The sequence below is a fragment of the Ranitomeya variabilis genome, chromosome 4, assembly GCF_051348905.1.
Source record: "Ranitomeya variabilis isolate aRanVar5 chromosome 4, aRanVar5.hap1, whole genome shotgun sequence".
Taxonomy (NCBI): Eukaryota; Metazoa; Chordata; class Amphibia; order Anura; family Dendrobatidae; genus Ranitomeya; species Ranitomeya variabilis.
The window spans coordinates 176,661,662-176,680,588 of record NC_135235.1 but is presented as its reverse complement, the minus strand read 5'-3'; the positions used below and the strand labels follow the sequence as shown (position 1 = coordinate 176,680,588).

The 18,927-nt window shown below is 41.4% G+C and overlaps 1 protein-coding gene across 3 annotated transcripts in view; it reads right to left on the bottom strand.

The window, feature by feature from the left end:
• The window catches only part of DLG5 (discs large MAGUK scaffold protein 5), a 491,099-nt gene that overhangs the window by 312,388 nt on the left and 159,784 nt on the right, over nt 1–18,927 (bottom strand). For all 3 annotated transcript variants that reach the window (XM_077259413.1, XM_077259411.1, XM_077259412.1), the window contains exons 6-8: nt 18,258–18,517; nt 8,505–8,817; nt 1,595–1,825 (exon numbers count right to left, since the gene is read on the bottom strand). In XM_077259413.1, coding sequence (XP_077115528.1) covers nt 1,595–1,825; nt 8,505–8,817; nt 18,258–18,517 — 804 coding nt within the window. The remainder of the gene's footprint in view (nt 1–1,594; nt 1,826–8,504; nt 8,818–18,257; nt 18,518–18,927) is intronic.

The window sequence follows — 18,927 nt, the reverse complement described above, 5'->3', positions numbered from 1 at the left end:
ATAATAGCTGCCATGTGACAGGGTCACAACGACCAACGACATCGTTGTACAGGTCGCTACAGGTCGCCGCATCGCTGCTGCGTCGTTGGGAAGATCTCACTGTTTGACATCTAACCAGCGACCACATAGCGACGCAGCACCGATCCCTGACAGGTCGTATCGTTGTCGGGATCGCTTTAGCGTCGCTAAGTGTGACGGGGCCTTAAGATTAGTGGTCGTCAACCTTGGCACATCCATTGAGCTCAGTTAGTGGCTTCATAACGGGATGTCACTGCTGCAGCCATAAAACTCAATCCCAAGCAGCAAAACTGAACCAAAGCTATACCCAGGGAAGAAGAAAACCTGCTCTGTTTGTGATTTTAGGTATTTTAGAGAATTTGGTGTTCATTTGCCTAAAGGTGGAAAACTTGTCACTTTTTGGCTATGTGATTTTATGTTAAATATGAACCGTACAATTTGATGATTAGGTGGTACTTTCTAATTTCTTTAGGAACTTTATTCTGACTTTCTCACAAACACACAAACATGTTATTGCGTGGTCCATAGCTCCACCTCTATCTCCAGTAAGCAGGCTATATGGATTTTTTTCCCCCAATTTTTCCCAAATGTGGAGCTTACTATTTGCCACATGGGGTTTTTTGCCTTCCTCTGGATCAACATGTTAGGGCATGTTAGGATATGTGTTGAACTAGATGGACTTAAAGACTTCCTTCAATCTTAAATACTATGTTACTACGTTACTATGCTATATAAAATGCTCTTGAGATGGCAATAGGTTCCCTTCAAATCACAAGCCATCTCATATCGCTCCCCTTTCCAGTGCTTCCAAGCCGCTGAAGTCTATACTTTGACTCTTTTGTGTAATGCCAAACTCTGGCCCTGTTTTTGGAGACAGATATGGAAAGTCACCTGCACTATCACCAATTTTTCTTTATCCTTTCACCACCGCTTTTTCTATTTACATCATAGAGACATTTTCATGAAATCCTATTGAGTATTTATTCTGAGACTCCTAGTCAATGAAGCATAAGCTTGCATCCCTGCTCTTTCCTGAAATTTTGGCTGCTTTATATGGAGGGATTAACTTCTCAAATAAACAACCAGCAAAAATACACTACCTAATCCAAAGTAATACAAGCACAATAAATGCTTTTCTTGGTCTGTCTTGTATCGTCCCCAGAGAGGACAGTGAGACAGTGGACGTGGGAAAATCGTTCCCTACCTTTACCATTTAACTTTCTTTTTGCTTAGTTCATTCTCCTTTGTTTCCCATATCTTTTATTCACACACTTTTACCCTTACTAGGTCTCTTAGTGGCTTTTTTACAGGCATACCGTTTTACTTGTCACATTGTATGTATTTGTATTTTTCCTTGATGGACTGGTGTGCCCCCCTTTTTAGTTCTTATCCTTTTAATGCCTTCTATTCTTCTTTATTTCCCCCTTTGTTTTGCAGGTTACATCATGTGTCATCTTGAGACTTGAGTGTACAGCATGCAAAACAGTTAAAGTTCAGACTATCAAGATTAAGCAAATGTGAGGAGCACAGAAATGAAGTCATGCAACAAACATGTACACCAAAACATAGTGCGTACCTGTCTGGCTTGATAGTACTCTCTTAGTAGGTGGTCTCTCTGTATGATGGCCTCAGTCCTTTCCTTCCTTGCCACATCCCGTTCTTCTTTCACAGTCTCAATGTCTTTACATACTTGGTCCAATTCTTTTTGCGCTTCTGTTTTGTCCTTCACCTCATGGCAGTACTTCTCTAAGAGCTCATTCCTTTCAAAAATGGCCCTATCCCGTTCCACAAGGGCAGAGTTTAGCTCCTGTGCAACAGAAGATGAAGAAAGTAAAGGTCTTTTACTCTCGTTATTTCTACCCCTACATGCAACATTATTACATTTCAGTAGTAAAATCAGTGTTTGATAGAAATTAAGTTCAAAGTTTGTGCTTTTTCTCCCCTTTATTTTTGTAAACTTGGGCTGATATAGGTGTAAAACAATCTGCAATAAACTGATCTTTCTCTTCAGTCAAAGGATATGTCTAAGGGCTCATACCCATTTGTGAGAGAAAAAAAAATCAGATTTCCAGACCGAAAAAATGGACAAGTGCTATGCGAGTGTCATGAGAGTACAATGAGATTTTTAAACGCAACATTCAAATGACATGCGTATGCAATTCGTGTGCAATGCTATTTTAACATGAGTTTTTACATACAGCAGTTCTCTGTCATTTACACATCGTTTTAAAACGAAATATTCTTCAAAACACATATACAGAGAGAGAGAGAGAGAGAACAAAATAGGAACAGCATCAATATTACCGCAATCGTGCTGCAAAGCTTTCCAAACCAATGGTCCAATGGCTTCAATCATAAGAGTAAAAAAGGAAAACAGCACACAAAAAAATAGAAAAAAGTGGGCTTTTAATGCCTGAACGGCGTGGCAACGTTTCAGATATGGTATACTTTTCCAAGATTTCAGGGTGGTCCAAAAGTAGGTGGACAGTATGTGTAATAGGTTTATGAAGGGGGAGATTTATCAAACATGGGGTAAAGTGATACCGACTCAGTTGCCCTTAGCAACCAATCAGATTCCACTTTTCATTCTTCACAGACTCTTTGGAAAATGAAAGGAGTCCCACGCAGTAATCCATATGTGGGGCAAATACAGTTTTCAACGTGGACGGTGCCAAAATGCATCCGTTCCCGCTGAAAACCACTGGGGAATGAGAAGCTGAGAGCAGCTTCAGTGACTAGCGGTGACGTAACTGAAGCTGCGCTCCCTCACAGCCTGACCCGTGTTGAACTCTTGAGCGTGGGAAAATGCCAGTTCATTTTCCCACGCTCCAGAGTTCAGCGCGGGTCAGGCTGTGAGGGAGCGCAGCTTCAGTGATGTCACCGCTAGTCACTGAAGCTCCGCTCCCAGCATCTCATTCATTCTTCAGTGGTTTACAGTCGGGACGGTCGCATCTTGGCACCGTCCTGGTTGTAAACTGTATATCCCCCAGATATGGATTACGGCGTGGAACACAGCGACGGACAGGAATGGTATATTGGTGGTTTATTATTTTATGTTTATTACAGGAGATCGAGGGTGTCGGGGAATTAGGAGTACAATAAAGATGGCAAACTGTGTTGTGTTTGATTTCATTAACATACTTTATTCTGGCTGTGTCTTTATTTACCCCATTAAAAACTATTGGATTAGTAATGGATAGGTGTCTTATTGACACCTTGCCACTACTAAGCAGGGCTTGATGTTACCTTACAATACAAAGGTGAGATTAAACCCCAAACTATTACCTCACTTGCCACCAATACAGGGCAAGTGGAAGAGCGAGGCCAAGTGCCAGAATAGGTACATCTTACAGCTGTGCCTTTTCTGGGGCAGCTGAGTGCTGATGTTTTTAGCCGGGGGGGGGGGGGGGGGGCAATATCCATGGTCCCTTCCTAGGCTATTAACCCCTTCACCCCCGGAGCTTTTTCCGTTTTTTTCGTTTTTTTGCTCCCCTCCTTCCCAGAGCCATAACTTTTTTTATTTTTCCGTCAATATGGCCATGTGAGGGCTTATTTTTTGCGGGACAAGTTGTACTTTTGAACGATACCATTGGTTTTACCATGCCGTGTAACAGAAAACGGGAAAAAAATTCCAAGTGTGATGAAATTGCAAAATAAGTGCAATCTCACACTGGTTTTTTGTTTGGCTTTTTTGCTAGGTTCACCAAACGCTAAAACTAACCTGCCATTATGATTCTCCAGGTCATTATGAGTTCATAGACACCTAACATGTCTAGGTTATTTTTTATCTAAGCGGTGAAAAAAAATTCCAAACTTTGCTAAAAAAAAAAAAAAAAAAAAAAAAAAAAATGCGTGATTTTCCGATACCCGTAGCGTCTCCAATTTTCGTGATCTGGGGTCGGTTGAGGGCTTATTTTTTGCGTGCCAAGCTGGCATTTTTATTGATACCATTTTGGTGCAGATACGTTTTTTTGATCGCCCGTTATTACATTTTAATGCAATGTCACGGCGACCAAAAAAACATAATTTTGGCGTTTTGATTTTTTTTCTCGCTACGCCATTTAGCGATCAGGTTAATCCTTTGTTTTTATTGATAGATCGGGCGATTCTGAACGTGGCAATACCAAATATGTGTAGGTTTGATTTTTTTTTATTGTTTTATTTTGATTGGGGCGAAAGGGGGGTGATTTGAACTTTTATATTTTTTTATTTTTTTTATATTTTTAAACACTTTTTTTTTACATTTTGGCATGCTTCAATAGCCTCCATAGGAGGCTAGAAGCATGCACTACACGATCGCCTCTGCTACATAGAGGTGAAGTACAGATCACCTCTATGTAGTAGAAATGGTGGTGTACTTTGAGCGCCGACCACAGGGTGGCGCTCAAAGCAATCGGCCATCAACAACCATAGAGGTCTCAAGGAGACCTCTGGTTGTTATGGCAATGCACCGCTGACCCCCGATCATGTGACGGGGGTCAGCAGTGCGAGCACTTCCGTGCTAGTTAAATGCCGCTGTCAGCGCTTGACGGTGGCATTTAACTAGTTAATGGGCGCGGGCGGATCGCGATTCCGCTTGCGCTCATTGCGCGCACATGTCAGCTGTACAAAACAGCTGACATGTCGCGGCTTTGAGGTGGGTTCACCGCCGGAGCCCACCTCAAAGCGGGGGATCTGCCAGCTGACGTACTATTCCGTCAGCTGGCAGAAAGGGGTTAATAATCAGCCCCAGCTGTCTGCAAAGCCTTTGCTGGTTATTAATTATGGGGGGACCCCACGTCATATGTTTTGGGGGTCCCCCTTTTTATAGCCAGTTAAGGCCAAGTATACAGCTGTGAGCTGATATTAATAAGCTCCGAAGCTCCATGGGTATTACGCCCTTCCCAGGCTATAAACATCGGCCCCCAGTCGCTGGCTTCCCTCTGCTGGTTTTGAAATTGCGCGGGAGCCCATGCCATTTTTTTCCGTAAAATAATCTTTTATTAATTAAATACATGTCCAGAAATTTGCACACACACTATTGTATTTGTCACGGACATCTGTATATCTACCCATTCTATATGAATTTACTGTATGTAATCCATCTCTTCTAACCTGTCGGCTCCTGCAGTGAATTTACAGAAACCGGCAAATGAATTACCGGCTATTCTTCTATCTATCTCTCTATCTTTGTACTATAATATATATATATATATATATATATATATATATATATATATATACACACACTAGCTGAAGAGCCCGGCGTTGCGTGGGCATAGTAAATATCTGTGGTTAGTTATAGCACCTCACTTCTCTTATTTTCCCATCACGCCTCTCATTTTCCCCGTCACATCTTTCATTTTCCCCCTCACATCTCTCATTTTCTCCCTCACACCTCTCATTTTCCCCCTCACTCCTCTTATTTTCCCCCCTAACACTTGTCATTTCGACCTCACATCTGTCATTTTCCGATCACTCCACTATTTTCCCTCACTCCTCTCATTTTGCACTCACACCTTTTCATTTTCACCTCACACCTCTCATTTTCACCTCAGTATATACATGTTTGTCATCTCCCTTATATATAGTATACACCTGTATGTCATCTCCTGTATATAGTATATACCTGTATGTCATCTCCCCTGTATATAGTATATACCTACTGTGTGTCATCTCCCCTGTATATAGTATATACCTGTATGTCATCTCCTCCTATATATAGTATATACCTGTATGTAATCTCCTCCTGTATATACTATATACCTGTGTCATCTCACCTATATATAGTATATATCTGTGTGTCATCTCCTCCTGTATATAGTATATACCTGTATGTCATCTCCTCCTATACATAGCATATACCTGTATGTCATCTCCTCCTGTATATACTATATACCTGTAGGTAATCTGCTCCTGTATATAGTATATACCTGTGTGTCATCTCCTCCTGTATATAGTATATACCTGTATGTCATCTCCTCCTGTATGTAGTATGTACCTGTATGTCATCTCCTCCTCTATATAGTATATACCTGTGTCATCTCTCCTGTATATAGTATATATCTGTGTCATCTCCTCCTGTATATAGTATATACCTGTGTGTCATCTCCCCTGTAAATAGTATATACCTGTGTGTCATCTCCTCCTGTATATAGTATATATCTGTATGTCATCTCCTCCTGTATTAGACCTCGTTCACACGTTATTTGGTCAGTATTTTTACCTCAGTATTTGTAAGCTAAATTGGCAGCCTGATAAATCCCCAGCCAACAGTAAGCCCTCCCCCTGGCAGTATATATTAGCTCACACATACACATAATAGACTGGTCATGTGACTGACAGCTGCCGGATTCCTGTATGGTACATTTGTTGCTCTTGTAGTTTGTCTGCTTATTAATCAGATTTTTATTTTTGAAGGATAATACCAGACTTGTGTGTGTTTTAGGGCGAGTTTCGTGTGTTAAGTTGTGTGTGTTGAGTTGCGTGTGGCGACATGCATGTAGCGACTTTTTGTATGTCGAGTTGCATGTGACAGGTTAGTGTAGCAAGTTGTGTGCAGCAAGTTTTGCGCATGGCGAGTTTTGCGCGTGGCGAGTTTTATGTGTGGTGCCTTTTGAGTATGTGCAAGTTTTGTGTGAGGCAACTTTTGCATGTGTTGCAACTTTTGTGCATGTGGCAATTTTTCCGCGTGTGCAAGTTTTGCGTGTGGCGAGTTTTCCATGAGGTGAGTTTTGCACGTGTGGCGAGTTTTGCATGTGGAGAGTTTTGCGCGTGGCGAGTTTTGAGCGGCGACTTTTGTGTTTCGACTTTTATGTGGCGAGGTTGGTGTATGTGTGGTGAAATGTGCGCTGAGGGTGGTATATGTGTTCGAGCACGTGGTAGTGTGTGGCGCATTTTGTGTGTGTGTTCATATCCCCGTGGTGGTGTGGTGATTATCCCATGTCGGGGCCCCACCTTAGCAACTGTACAGTATATACTCTTTGGCGCCATCGCTCTCATTCTTTAAGTCCCCCTTGTTCACATCTGGCAGCTGTTAATTTGCCTCCAACACTTTTCCTTTCATTTTTTCCCATTATGTAGATAGGGGCAAAATTGTTTGGTGAATTGGAAAGCGCGGGGTTAAAATTTCACCTCACAACATAGCCTATGACGCTCTCGGGGTCCAGACGTGTGACTGTGCAAAATTTTGTGCCTGTAGCTGCGACGCCTCCAACACTTTTCCTTTCACTTTTTCCCCATTATGTAGATAGGGGCAAAATTGTTTGGTGAATTGGAAAGCGCGGGGTTAAAATTTCACCTCACAACATAGCTTTGACGCTCTCGGGGTCCAGACGTGTGACTGTGCAAAATTTTGTGGCTGTAGCTGCGACGGTTCAGATGCCAATCCCGGACATACACACATTCAGCTTTATATATTAGATATATACATATATATGTGTGTGTGTGTCTGATATATATGTATATATGTATTTTATGTATATATATATATCTATTCTATCTTTTCTATTATAACCTGTCAGTGTGATTTTACAGTAGCCGCATATGAATTAACGGCTTTTCAAAGGACAGCGGTGCATAAAAATTGTACAGCACTCTCATGGTGCGAGTTCTGTGCGATTTTTATCTCGCACCCATTGACTTGCAATGGCGAGTCTCGTCCGCGATAGACAGCAAATCGCAGCATGCTGCGATTTTTTTCTCAGTCCGATTTCGGCTGAGAAAAAAAATTGCAGATGAGATGTAACCCATAGAATAACATTGGTCAGAGTGCAATCCGATTTTTTCTTTGATTGCACTTGTCCATTTTTCGCACAAATGGGTATGAGCCCTAACAAACAGTTTGGGTCACAGAACTGCAGGTATATTGTCAATCATATGTTTATATGCATGGCTCCAACATCTATTTTGCATTGTTTATTTCCTTGAAAATTTAATAAAAAAGAATAAAAAAAAAAAGAAATGCAGCATCACACAACCTTCCTGCCTTCTTTCTATGTTATTGAAGACAGGCATTAATAATAAGTGATATTTGTAAGTCTTAAAGGGAACTTGCTATGTCCTAAAACGCTATTAATCTGTAGGTTAATAGCATTCTAAAGCTGTGGGGCTGCCACACTGGAAGCCTTGCTGAAATTACCTTTATTCCTCCCAGCAGTCTCCAGATTTCATCATAGAGGTGTGAAGCTATGCCAGCCGGGCTTTTAGTGCTGCAAGCCTGCAGCTTTAGAATGCTATTGATCTTCAAATTTACCTGACCCTTCTTCTGTAGGATAACAGCATTTTGGAACATGACAGATACCCTTTAAAAACTGCAAACAGACAAATTATAGCATGCTCGGGAACTAGTAATTATCCCAGAAATTGAAGCAAATTATTTTCATATACGTACATGCACTAATAACTATTTTGTCCTTCCCAGTAATGGACAGTTAATCACTGCACTAATAAACATTCCTTATGGCCCCTATAATACACAGCATCATTTAGAATACATGCAGAAATACCTGTCTGAGCGCTTCCATCTCCTCACTTGCAACTCTCTTCTCACTTGATGTGTTTTTCAGCCTTCCTTGTGCTAATTCAAGTTCAGTTTGCATTTTGTCCATCTCTTTAATGACTTGGTCTCGCTCGCTCATAATTAAGCGATATTCATTAAATACAGAATCTCTCTCTTCCTTGTATTTGTCAGCATCCTTGACAGCTTTAAGCTGCACGGTCTTAAAACGTGTGGCCTCTGCCTGTAGCCGCTCAATCTCTCTTTGAAGCTCTTTGTTCTGTAATGTGGCTTTATTCAGTTCCTGCTGGATAGAATCATACCTGTGCAGAGTAGAAAACACATGTCAATACTAGGTAATTAACCCCTTAGGCTACTTTCACACTTCCGTCTTTTCAGATCCGATGCAATGCGTCGTTTTGGGAAAAAAATGGATCCTGCAAATGTGCCCACATGATCCGGTTTTTTCCCATAGACTTCTATTAGCGACGGATCGCGATGGATGGCCATTCGTCGCATCCGTCGTGTAACGGATCCGTCGTGTTTTGGCGGACTGTTGTCTGGAAAAAAAACGTTCAATGTAACGTTTTTTTGTCTGCATCGAAAAAATGTACAGCAACGGATCCTGCGGCGTCCGTCGTTGGCTAGAATGGAAGCCTATGGGCGCAGGATCCGTTGCTGTCCGTCAAATGACAGAATCCAGCAACAGATTCCGTTTTTTTACACTGAGCATGCCTGGAAGGATTTCTATTCCTTTAATTTAACCCATTTTTCCTGCAGCTGCTGCATCGACGTATCCATCAAAAAACAGGATCCAGTGCATCCGTTTTTTACAATCTGCACAGGATCCGTCTTTTCAACACTTTGACGGATTGTGACTGATTCTAAAAGACGGAAGTGTGAAAGTAGCCTTAGTGGCGGCCTACTTTTGATGTTCGAATTCAGACTCATTTTACAAATCTGGCATATGTCACTTTACATGGCAATAACTTAGGAATGTCTTTCAGTTTTAAGATGAAAATTGCCTCTTCAGAGAAAAAAATAACTTGTACTGTATAGTGCCACCTATTGGAAGTTTTAAGTGACTGAGAATGTTTTATCATATTGTAGTCTACAATAAAAGTATATTCAGGTCTATAGGATTTGAATGTATGGTAAAAAAAAAAAAAAAGACAACTGAAACTTACACAAAAAATATAGTTATACCATAAATAATAGCAAGATTTCCTATATATCTACTTTATTTTGTCATCGTTTTTAATGCATCCAAAATCAAAATGTTTTGAAGATTTTAATCCCATTTTTTACCACTTGCATATCAGTAACATGTCTATCTATCCTGTGATTTTCATATTTCAAAATTTTTCCTAATTGGTGTTGAAATTTCGATGTTGAGACGTGTATTTTTTAAATCATTTTCAGAAAATGACGCAACTACGTCCAGATTGCAGATTATTTTCTGCAATCTCCAGTTACATCTTGGGGATGGCACAGGCAAATCAACTGTGGCTACGCAACATCCTGACACCTCCTCAGCTCCCAGCTATGCCCATTTGGGTAGAACTGATTCAATATGGTGTGAAAATGATAAAAGTTGCAAAACATTTACACAACTCCGTATTGTGCAAAAAAATTGCAACTTTTCAAAGCTTTTATGACACTTTTCTGACGTAAAAGCTTTGACAAATCGGCCCATTAATCTTATTGAACAGGTAAGTACAATTATCACAATAGCAAATTGATATAAAGTATATACTCAAGTATAAACCGAGATTTTCAGCCCATTTTTCTCGGCTGAAAGAGCCCCTCTCGGCTTATACTCGAGTCACTGTCCCAGGGGGTCAGCGGGGGAAGGGGTGCGGCAGGAGTCGTGGCTGTCACATCATACTCACCCCCTCCTGACCCAGTCTCTGCACTTCCCTGCTTCTCAGATGGTCTCTGGCTTCTGCAGTTCTTCCTGTGTTCAGCGGTCACGTGGTACCACTCCCATAGGCATGGAGAGCATATTCATTACTTTAATGAGCGGTACCATGTGACCGCTGAACACAGGAACAAGCTGCCGGCTCGCGCCGTAGACCATCGGAGAAGCGGGGACTTGCAGACAGACCGCGCCAGGAGGGGGTGAGTATGATGGGGGGAGGGTAAGCCATGCGATATTCACCTGTCCCCGTTCCACCGCCACGCTGTGTCTTCCGCATCCTCTGGCTGTGACGTTCAGGTCAGAGGGCGCGATGAAGTGGTTAGTGCGCACACTCTGCCTGAACAGTCACTGCAGAGAACCGGAAGACACAGCGGCGCGGGAACGGGGACAGATGAATATCGCAAGTGCCGGGGGGCCTGAGCCAGCAGAAACTCCGGCACCTGGCCCCCATAGCGCGCCGGTGTCCCCGCCTGCTCAGGACACCAGCACTCGGCGCCCAGCGATGAGAGGTGAGTATGTCATATGTCATATTTTGGGGGGGCATAATGCTCTATGGAGCATCTTATGGGGTCATCAACCCTTATGAAGCAGCATATGGAGCATATCATGCTTTGGAGCATCTTATCGGGCCATTAACCTTTATGGAGCAGCATATGGGGCATATTATGCTATGGAGCATCTTATGGGGCCATCAACTTTCATGGAGCATTATATGGGGCATATTATTCTATGGAGCATCTTATGGGGCCATCAACCTTTATGGAGCATTATAAGGCTGTGTGCACACGTCGCTTTTTTTTTGCAGTTTTTCGCTATAAAACCGCGAAAAAAAAACGCTCACATTAAAAATCCTATTTAATAGAATGCAATCCACATTTTTTGTGCACATGCTGCGTTGTTTTCCTGAGCGGAAACGCTTTCCAGAAAAAAACCCAGCATGTTCATTAAACTTGCGGAATCGCGGGGATTCCGCACACCTAGGAATGCATTGATCCGCTTACTTCCCGCATGGGGCTATGCCCACCATGCGGGAAGTAAGCAGATCATGTGCGGTTGGTACCCAGGGTGGAGGAGAGGAGACTCTCCTCCACGGACTGGGCACCATATACTTGGTAAAAAAAGGAATTAAAATAAAAAGTAGTGATATACTCACCTTCTGATGGCCCCCGGAGTCTTCCCGCTTCTCAGCGGTGCACGCGGCGGCTTCCGTTCCCATGGATGATTTGTGTTCAGGACCTGCAATGACGTCGCGGTCACGTGACCGTGACGTCATCGCAGGTCCTGAACACAAAGCAGCTATAGGAACGGAAGCCGCCACGTGCACCGCTGAGGAGATCGGGGGTCATCAGAAGGTGAGTATAACCATTTTTTTCATTTTTTTATTATTTTTAACATTATATCTTTCTACTATTGATGCTGCATAGGCAGCATTAATAGTAAAAAGTTGGTCACACTTGTCAAACACTAAGTTTGACAAGTGTGACCAACCTATCAATCAGTTTTCCAAGCGATGCTACAGATCGCTTGGAAAACGCTAGCATTCTGCAAGCTAATTATGCTTGCAAAACGCTAGGAATATGCATGCCAATTCCGCTTGCGATATATCCACGGCAGGAGTTGCAGAATTGCCATGGAAATTTCTGTGCAATTCTGCAACGTGTGCACTTAGCCTAAGGGGCATATTATTCTCTGGAACATCTTATGGGGCCATTATTAACCTTTGTGCAGCATTATATGGGGCGTATTTTGTATGGAGCATCTTTTGGGGCCCATTATGAACTGTATGGAGCATCTTATGGGGCTCCTGATTCAATATGGATTTTCAAAATCATTTAACCTACTGATGTCTCAATTAATTTTACTTTTATTGGTATCTATTTTTATTTTTAAATTTACCAGTAGTTGCTGCATTTCCTATTCTAGGCTTATACTCAAGTCAATAAGTTTTCCCAGTTTTTTGTGGCAAAATTAAGGGTCTCGGCTTACACTCGGGTTGGCTTATACTTGAGTATATACGGTAGTCATATTTATGCTTTACTATATTTGCATAATAAAAAAAAAAATAAGAAAACAAAAACATTTTTGCTTTGCCATATTCTGGAAGCCATAACTTATTTTTATTTTTCTGATGATGGAGCTATAGGGGATTATTTTTTGCAGGATGAGCCGTAGATTTCCCAAAATATAGACTAATAAGAAGATAGAGGCACAGCACACACATTCCAAATTAATTTCTTCCTTTATTAATATATTAAAAAACTATATATATATATATATATATATATATATATATATATATATATACACACACACACACACACACACACACACACAATTAGTATACAATAGCTTAAAAGCTGGTTGTCTATTTTCTAACAATCAGCATGACTTCGAACTGAGGAACTATAATCATGTGCACTGATACTTTATATCCACTTGGTTTTAATAACAGAAAGGAACTAAGTGTTTTGTCTTTCTAAGTTACCTGCTTTTTGTGAGTGTTATACTTAATTACCATCTAGTGTTCATATTTCATTTATTTGTTGTGTATGTTTTTGATCTGTATATCTTAGGCTATATTTCCACGCACCCATTTGTCACAGTTCAAGCAGTTCAAGTGACCGAGGGTGACATGACTACAATCTGGCGGCCTTATATATGACTATGAAGCTGCGGTGTTTGGTTCAGAAGGTCCATGGTGGCTTCATACATCACACTCCATACCTTGACTGTATCAAACAGGTGTGTAAATCTAGACTAATACGATTTACTTACATAAAAGAAAGTGGATGGTATGGTCAAAGTTTGCACGAGACGATGCATTCGGTTATGATGAGAAACTGTCTTCTTACTGATCATTAGAAAACAACAAAGCATTCCCCAGCTCTTTTAGGCTATGTATCAATAATGAGAATTTGGTGAGTTTTTGAGATTGCAGATTTTCTGGTAAATTAGGTTACTTGATTTTTTTTTTTCATTGCATGTTTTAGTGCATTTTTTACATGTATTTTTAGCATATTTTTTACTCTGCTGTTTTTGTATCTTTTTGGTATGTCATTTTTTAACTAAAGCTGCTTTGTTTTTGATACTTCCTGGTATTTACCTTTTGATAAAACTTTATTCTGATTATGATTTTACAATCATCTGTGGATTACATGTGTTGTCAGTGCATTTCCACATATGCATTTTTTACAGGCAGATTTTCTGCATCTAAGGGTACCGTCTCACAGTGGCACTTTGGTCGCTATGACGGCACGATCCGTGACGTTCCAGCGATATACTTACGATCTCGCCGTGTCTGACACGCTACTGCGATCAGGGACCCCGCTGAGAATCGTACGTCGTAACAGATCGTTTGAAACTTTCTTTCGTCGTCAGATCACCCGCTGTCATCGCTGGATCGTCGTGTGTGACGCCGATCCAGCGATGTGTTCACTTGTAACCAGGGTAAATATCGGGTTACTAAGCGCAGGGCCGTAAAGCAGAGCACAGCGGTGACGCTTTATTGCCGGCGCTGACACACTCAGTGCAGGAAGCTCTCGGCAGCAGCGCGTAACCCTGTGGACGCCAGGGGACGTGACAGACATCAGAAGGTGAGTATGTAGTGTTTTTTTTTTTGTTAACTTTTACAATGGTAACCAGAGTAAATATCGGGTTACTAAGCGCGGCCCTGCACTTAGTAACCCGATGTTTACCCTGGTTACCCGAGTGCTGCAGGGGGACTTCGGCATCGTTGAAGACAGTTTCAACGATGCCGAAGTCGTTCCCCTGATCGTTGGTCGCTGGAGAGAGCTGTCTGTGTGACAGCTCCCCAGCGACCACACAACGACTTACCAACGATCACGGCCAGGTCGTATCGCTGGTCATGATCGTTGGTAAGTCTTTTAGTGTAACGGTACCCTAAGGCAATTTTAGAGGAAACATCTGCACAACTCAACATACCCACATAAGAAAATTACATGTTGTGGATTTCAAATGAGCACCACAGCTCAGTTTATACTGCGTGGGAAAAAAAGAGATTTCTATAAACCACTTCCACTCTGCTGGAACTATAAGGCCACATGCACAAGTTCAGTATTCCACCTCAGTATTTGTAAGTCAAAACCAGGAGTGTGACAATCAGAGGAGAAGTATAATAGAAACACGTTACCACTTCTGTATTTATCACCCACTACTGGTTTTGGCTCACAAATACTGATCTAAAAAATTCACCAAATACTCAACGCGTGACCGTGGCCTAAAACTTACAATGATTTTATATATGGATTAATAAAGGCAGAAATTAATTTGGAACATGGTGAGTTCCATGCCTACATCTTATTAGTTCTATATATTTTTTTTTTTTTTTTTTGGGGGGGGGGGTAAATCATCCCTTATTATTACACAGAGTGATACCAAGACAAATAGACGGACCTACACAGCAGACTAATACATGTGCTATTGAACGGACCTTTACATGTAGCCAATCTGACTGACCGATCACAGCATGATCACATAGGAGGTGCTGAAATATCAGAATCTCCTGCCCAATCAGAGCAGGAGCTCAGCGCTGCAAGTGGCCGAGCTTCTGCTGGGAGAGCCAGGGTGGTGCTGGAACAGCCAGGGATGGTGCTCAGCACCGCCCCTGGATGATTAAACCTGCAGTACAGATGCCATGTCATTTTGAAGGCAGTGAAGAGATGCAGAGACCAATGACAGCATCCCTGCATCTCTGATTGCTGTGATTGGATAGTAACTGTAACTATCCAATCACAGCAATGTATCAAATGCAGGAAACAGCAATACAGCTCCATCTTGTCACTCTGTCTGTGATATTTCTGGAGATCAGAGCTGTGCTGCTTTTAGAACCTGAAAACACGGCCCTCTGGGCAAAAAAAACAGCGAAACAAAATAGTAGCACTAAGCACAGTCCTTGTATTAGCGGGGATCAGCCTACTCATGGTTAGCAAGACCTACGGTTCAGGTATCAGCAAACCACAAATACTTCTCTGGAATGTTCCTCTCAGGACACTGGACAACACTGCCTCTGGAGGCCAGCTACTTAGGCCCCAGACCACACCCTGGGGTGGAGATAACGTGGACATCCTCCCACACACTCTATGACTTGCCGAATAAAAGGTCCCAACTCGGACTGAAAATATACAAGTTGTGTGAAAGCGACACTGGCTACACACAAATTCTGGGTGTATGAGGGAAAAGACACCCAGATTGTTCATCCCGAATGCCACCCTTCCCTAAACACAGTTGGGAAAATTGTCTGGGACCTGCTGCATCTCCTTTTACATAAGGGATATAACTTGTACACAGATAACTACTATTCAAGTGTACCCCTGTTCAGCCAAAAAAAAACGTGGCCAGTGGAACCATACACCAGAACCAAAGAGCGTTGCCCAATACTCTTGTCACTCAAAAATTAAAAGGCAGACAACGTTAAGGTGCACTGTAATAAGGACATGCTGCTTGTCAAATTTTGTGACAAAAAAGAAGTCCTCATGTTGTTATCAATTCTTGCTGATTGGAGCAGCCAAATCTATGTAAGCGGGGCAAATTCTACTATCCGGAAGCCTGTCTCCATACAGGACTACAATAAGTTTATGAAAGGCGTGAACCTTGTGGACCAGATGCAGCAGCCCTACAGAGCTGTTCGTAAGTCTCTCGTATGGTACAAAAAAATCTGTGGTACACCTCATCCACGTGGCCCTATATAATTATTTTGTATTGTACAGAAAAACTGGGAACCAAGGATCTTACCTTGAGTTCCAAGAAAGAATAAAAAAATATTTGATATTTGGAGACCAAGGGAGGGTGTAGGGAGAATCATCTAGAGAGGCCAGCAGAACTGTCCCTGGTCAGTATTTTCCCGCACAAGTGCCAGCGACAACCAAAAAAGGCCAACCCCAAAAGAGATGCAGGGTGTGTTGTAAAGATGGAGTTAGAAGTTAAACCATTTACTAGTGTGACTCATATCCTGATAAGCCTGACCTATGCGTAAGGGAATGTGTCCGTTGCTATCATACATCCCTAGAATAACTGGATTTATTTTTTGGTTTTTACCCTTGCCACCTCCTGCCATTTTCTCTTTATTCACTTTTTATTTCTTCATCGTCCATTAACAAATTGGAATACAAAAAAAAAAAAAAAAAATGAAAAAGTTAATGCTCACTGTACCCCTAGATGAATACTAAGGGGAATTTGCTGAAATAGCAAAGCTTTTCATTCACCAGTTTGGCTATGCCTTGCCATCTAAAGCAGTCATTCTGAACCTTTCTACTGTTTGGTGTAATAGACATGGCAGTTTTTCATGGAGGATACCTTGTACACGAGCCGTTTCTGGTTTATAAAGAATGGGTTTTCTTATAGTTTTATTTGGGAATTATAAAACCCGTTATACCAGCTAAAACTGTCCACATTGTAGTGTGGCATACTGCCTCTTTATATACTTGGTAAAAGCATGGGTTGTTCTGCGCACATGGCAGTTCCTAACTTGCAAGACAGGGACCTGCTATAGTGTGCCAGAGACACATGGCACAGCCGTCCCTCATATGGGGATTGATTGTACTATAGAGATGTTGTACAACTAGTCCCTTTTTTGAAAGTGTGGCAGCTGCCCTGGATGTTCTTTTATCTAGTGAATGCGCCCAGGATTGCAACATTGTTACACTCCTCCATTTCAAAATATGGTGTCTTTCATTTCAATGCAGTTTTTCCCAGCTCTAATAAAATAACTGTGGTATGCTTTGTTAGCACAGTAGAGTCGCATTTACTGGCAAAATGTGATGCTAGGGACATTCTACATTTCCTCCCTTCTCACTGCTATGCATTAATATTTTGTCCTAAAAATTATGCTTTTGTGAAAAAATATTTTTATTTTTTCACACTCATTTTGAACTAAACCCTTTAACAAAATTTGGGCTCAAAATACTCATTACACCCATAAATGAAATCTTTAGGGGGTGCAGGTTAGAACATGGGGTCAATTATGACGTTTCTGCTGTTTTGGCATTTGTGTTCCAAAATTCAAACAGTGCTTCTTCCACTCCGAACCCTGCCGTTTGTCCAAACAGAGTTTTTTTTACCACATGTGGAGTATTGCCATGCTCAGAAGAAGTGGGTAACAAACTGAGTAGTCCATTTTTTTCATGTTATCGCTTGCAAAACCGAAAAAAAAAAAATGGGCTAATACAACATTTTCGTGAAAATTTTTTAATTTTTTCTATATGACAACCTAATGTTATCTCATTGTGTATAGTGTATTGTCCAAAATCCTCATTATACCCCTGGATAAAAATTTCAGGGGGTGTAGTTTCCAAAATGGTGTCACTTTTGGGGAGTGTCCACCGTTTGGGCACATCAGGGGCTCTCCAAACATGACATGGCATCCGCTACTGATTTCAGCCAATTTTGTGTTGCAAAAGACAAATGGTGCTCCTTCCCTTCTGAGCCCTGCCGTGCACCCCAACAGTATCGGCGTATTCAGGAGAAATTGCACCATTGAAACCTTCAAAAAGAACCTGAAGACCCACCTTTTCCGACAAGCCTACAACCTGCAGTAACCACCGCTCGACCAAGCCACAGCCCAACCAGCTCTACCCTCGCCTATTCTATCCTCACCTAACCCTTGTAGATTGTGAGCCCTCGCGGGCAGGATCCTCCCTCCTCCTGTACTATTGTGACTGTATTGCACTGTACTTGTTTTTATTATGTATACCCCTCCTCACATGGAATAAATGGCGCTATAATAATAAATAATAATAATAACTAGGCTGTCAGAACTAATGTGCGACAAGAACAAGATACAAGAGTCATTTAAAACATTATTTCAACCCATATGAAAAATATTACCTTCTCATAGAGGAGGAATATTGATGTTGGAGATGCAAAGCACTGTCCCTTTGCTTCAGCAGACCCTCCAGTTGTTTCTGAAGGCTTCTCTTCTCTTCCTCACTCTGCTCCAATCGCCCTAAATCCACATTGTGATTAGACACTTTGTCGTTGTACTGCCTACGTAAGGAATCATATTCCTTCTTCACAATTTCCAGCTTGTCTAGAGCAGTGTCGTATAACTTGTTAATTAGCTCTGAAGAACCATTCTGTTTTACAACCTACAAGGTATAGAAAAACAGTATGAGTGCATATACTAGAGCAATAATCATGAATATATGACAAATGACAAACATTTTATAGCTTGACACTTTTCTCCTAAATAAATAGTAACTAGTACTATCATTACTAATGATTCTATGCCAGACCAAAACAAATATCCTCTTGCTACATAAATTTATAAAAATAGGATTCAATATTTTTACAGTTTCATATTAGTAATTTCAGCATCAAAAAGCCTGCAAATTAATTCTAGAACACAACTGTACCAATTTCAGAAACGTGTAAAAGATTTCTAGACAAGTCCAGTAGATTTCTCCACTTCTCACTACTATATAAATTCATTGCTGGTGGTTATTTAAAGGCAAAAAGAAGGAAAGCGCTCCAGCTTCCAATAAAAGTCCAAAATTTA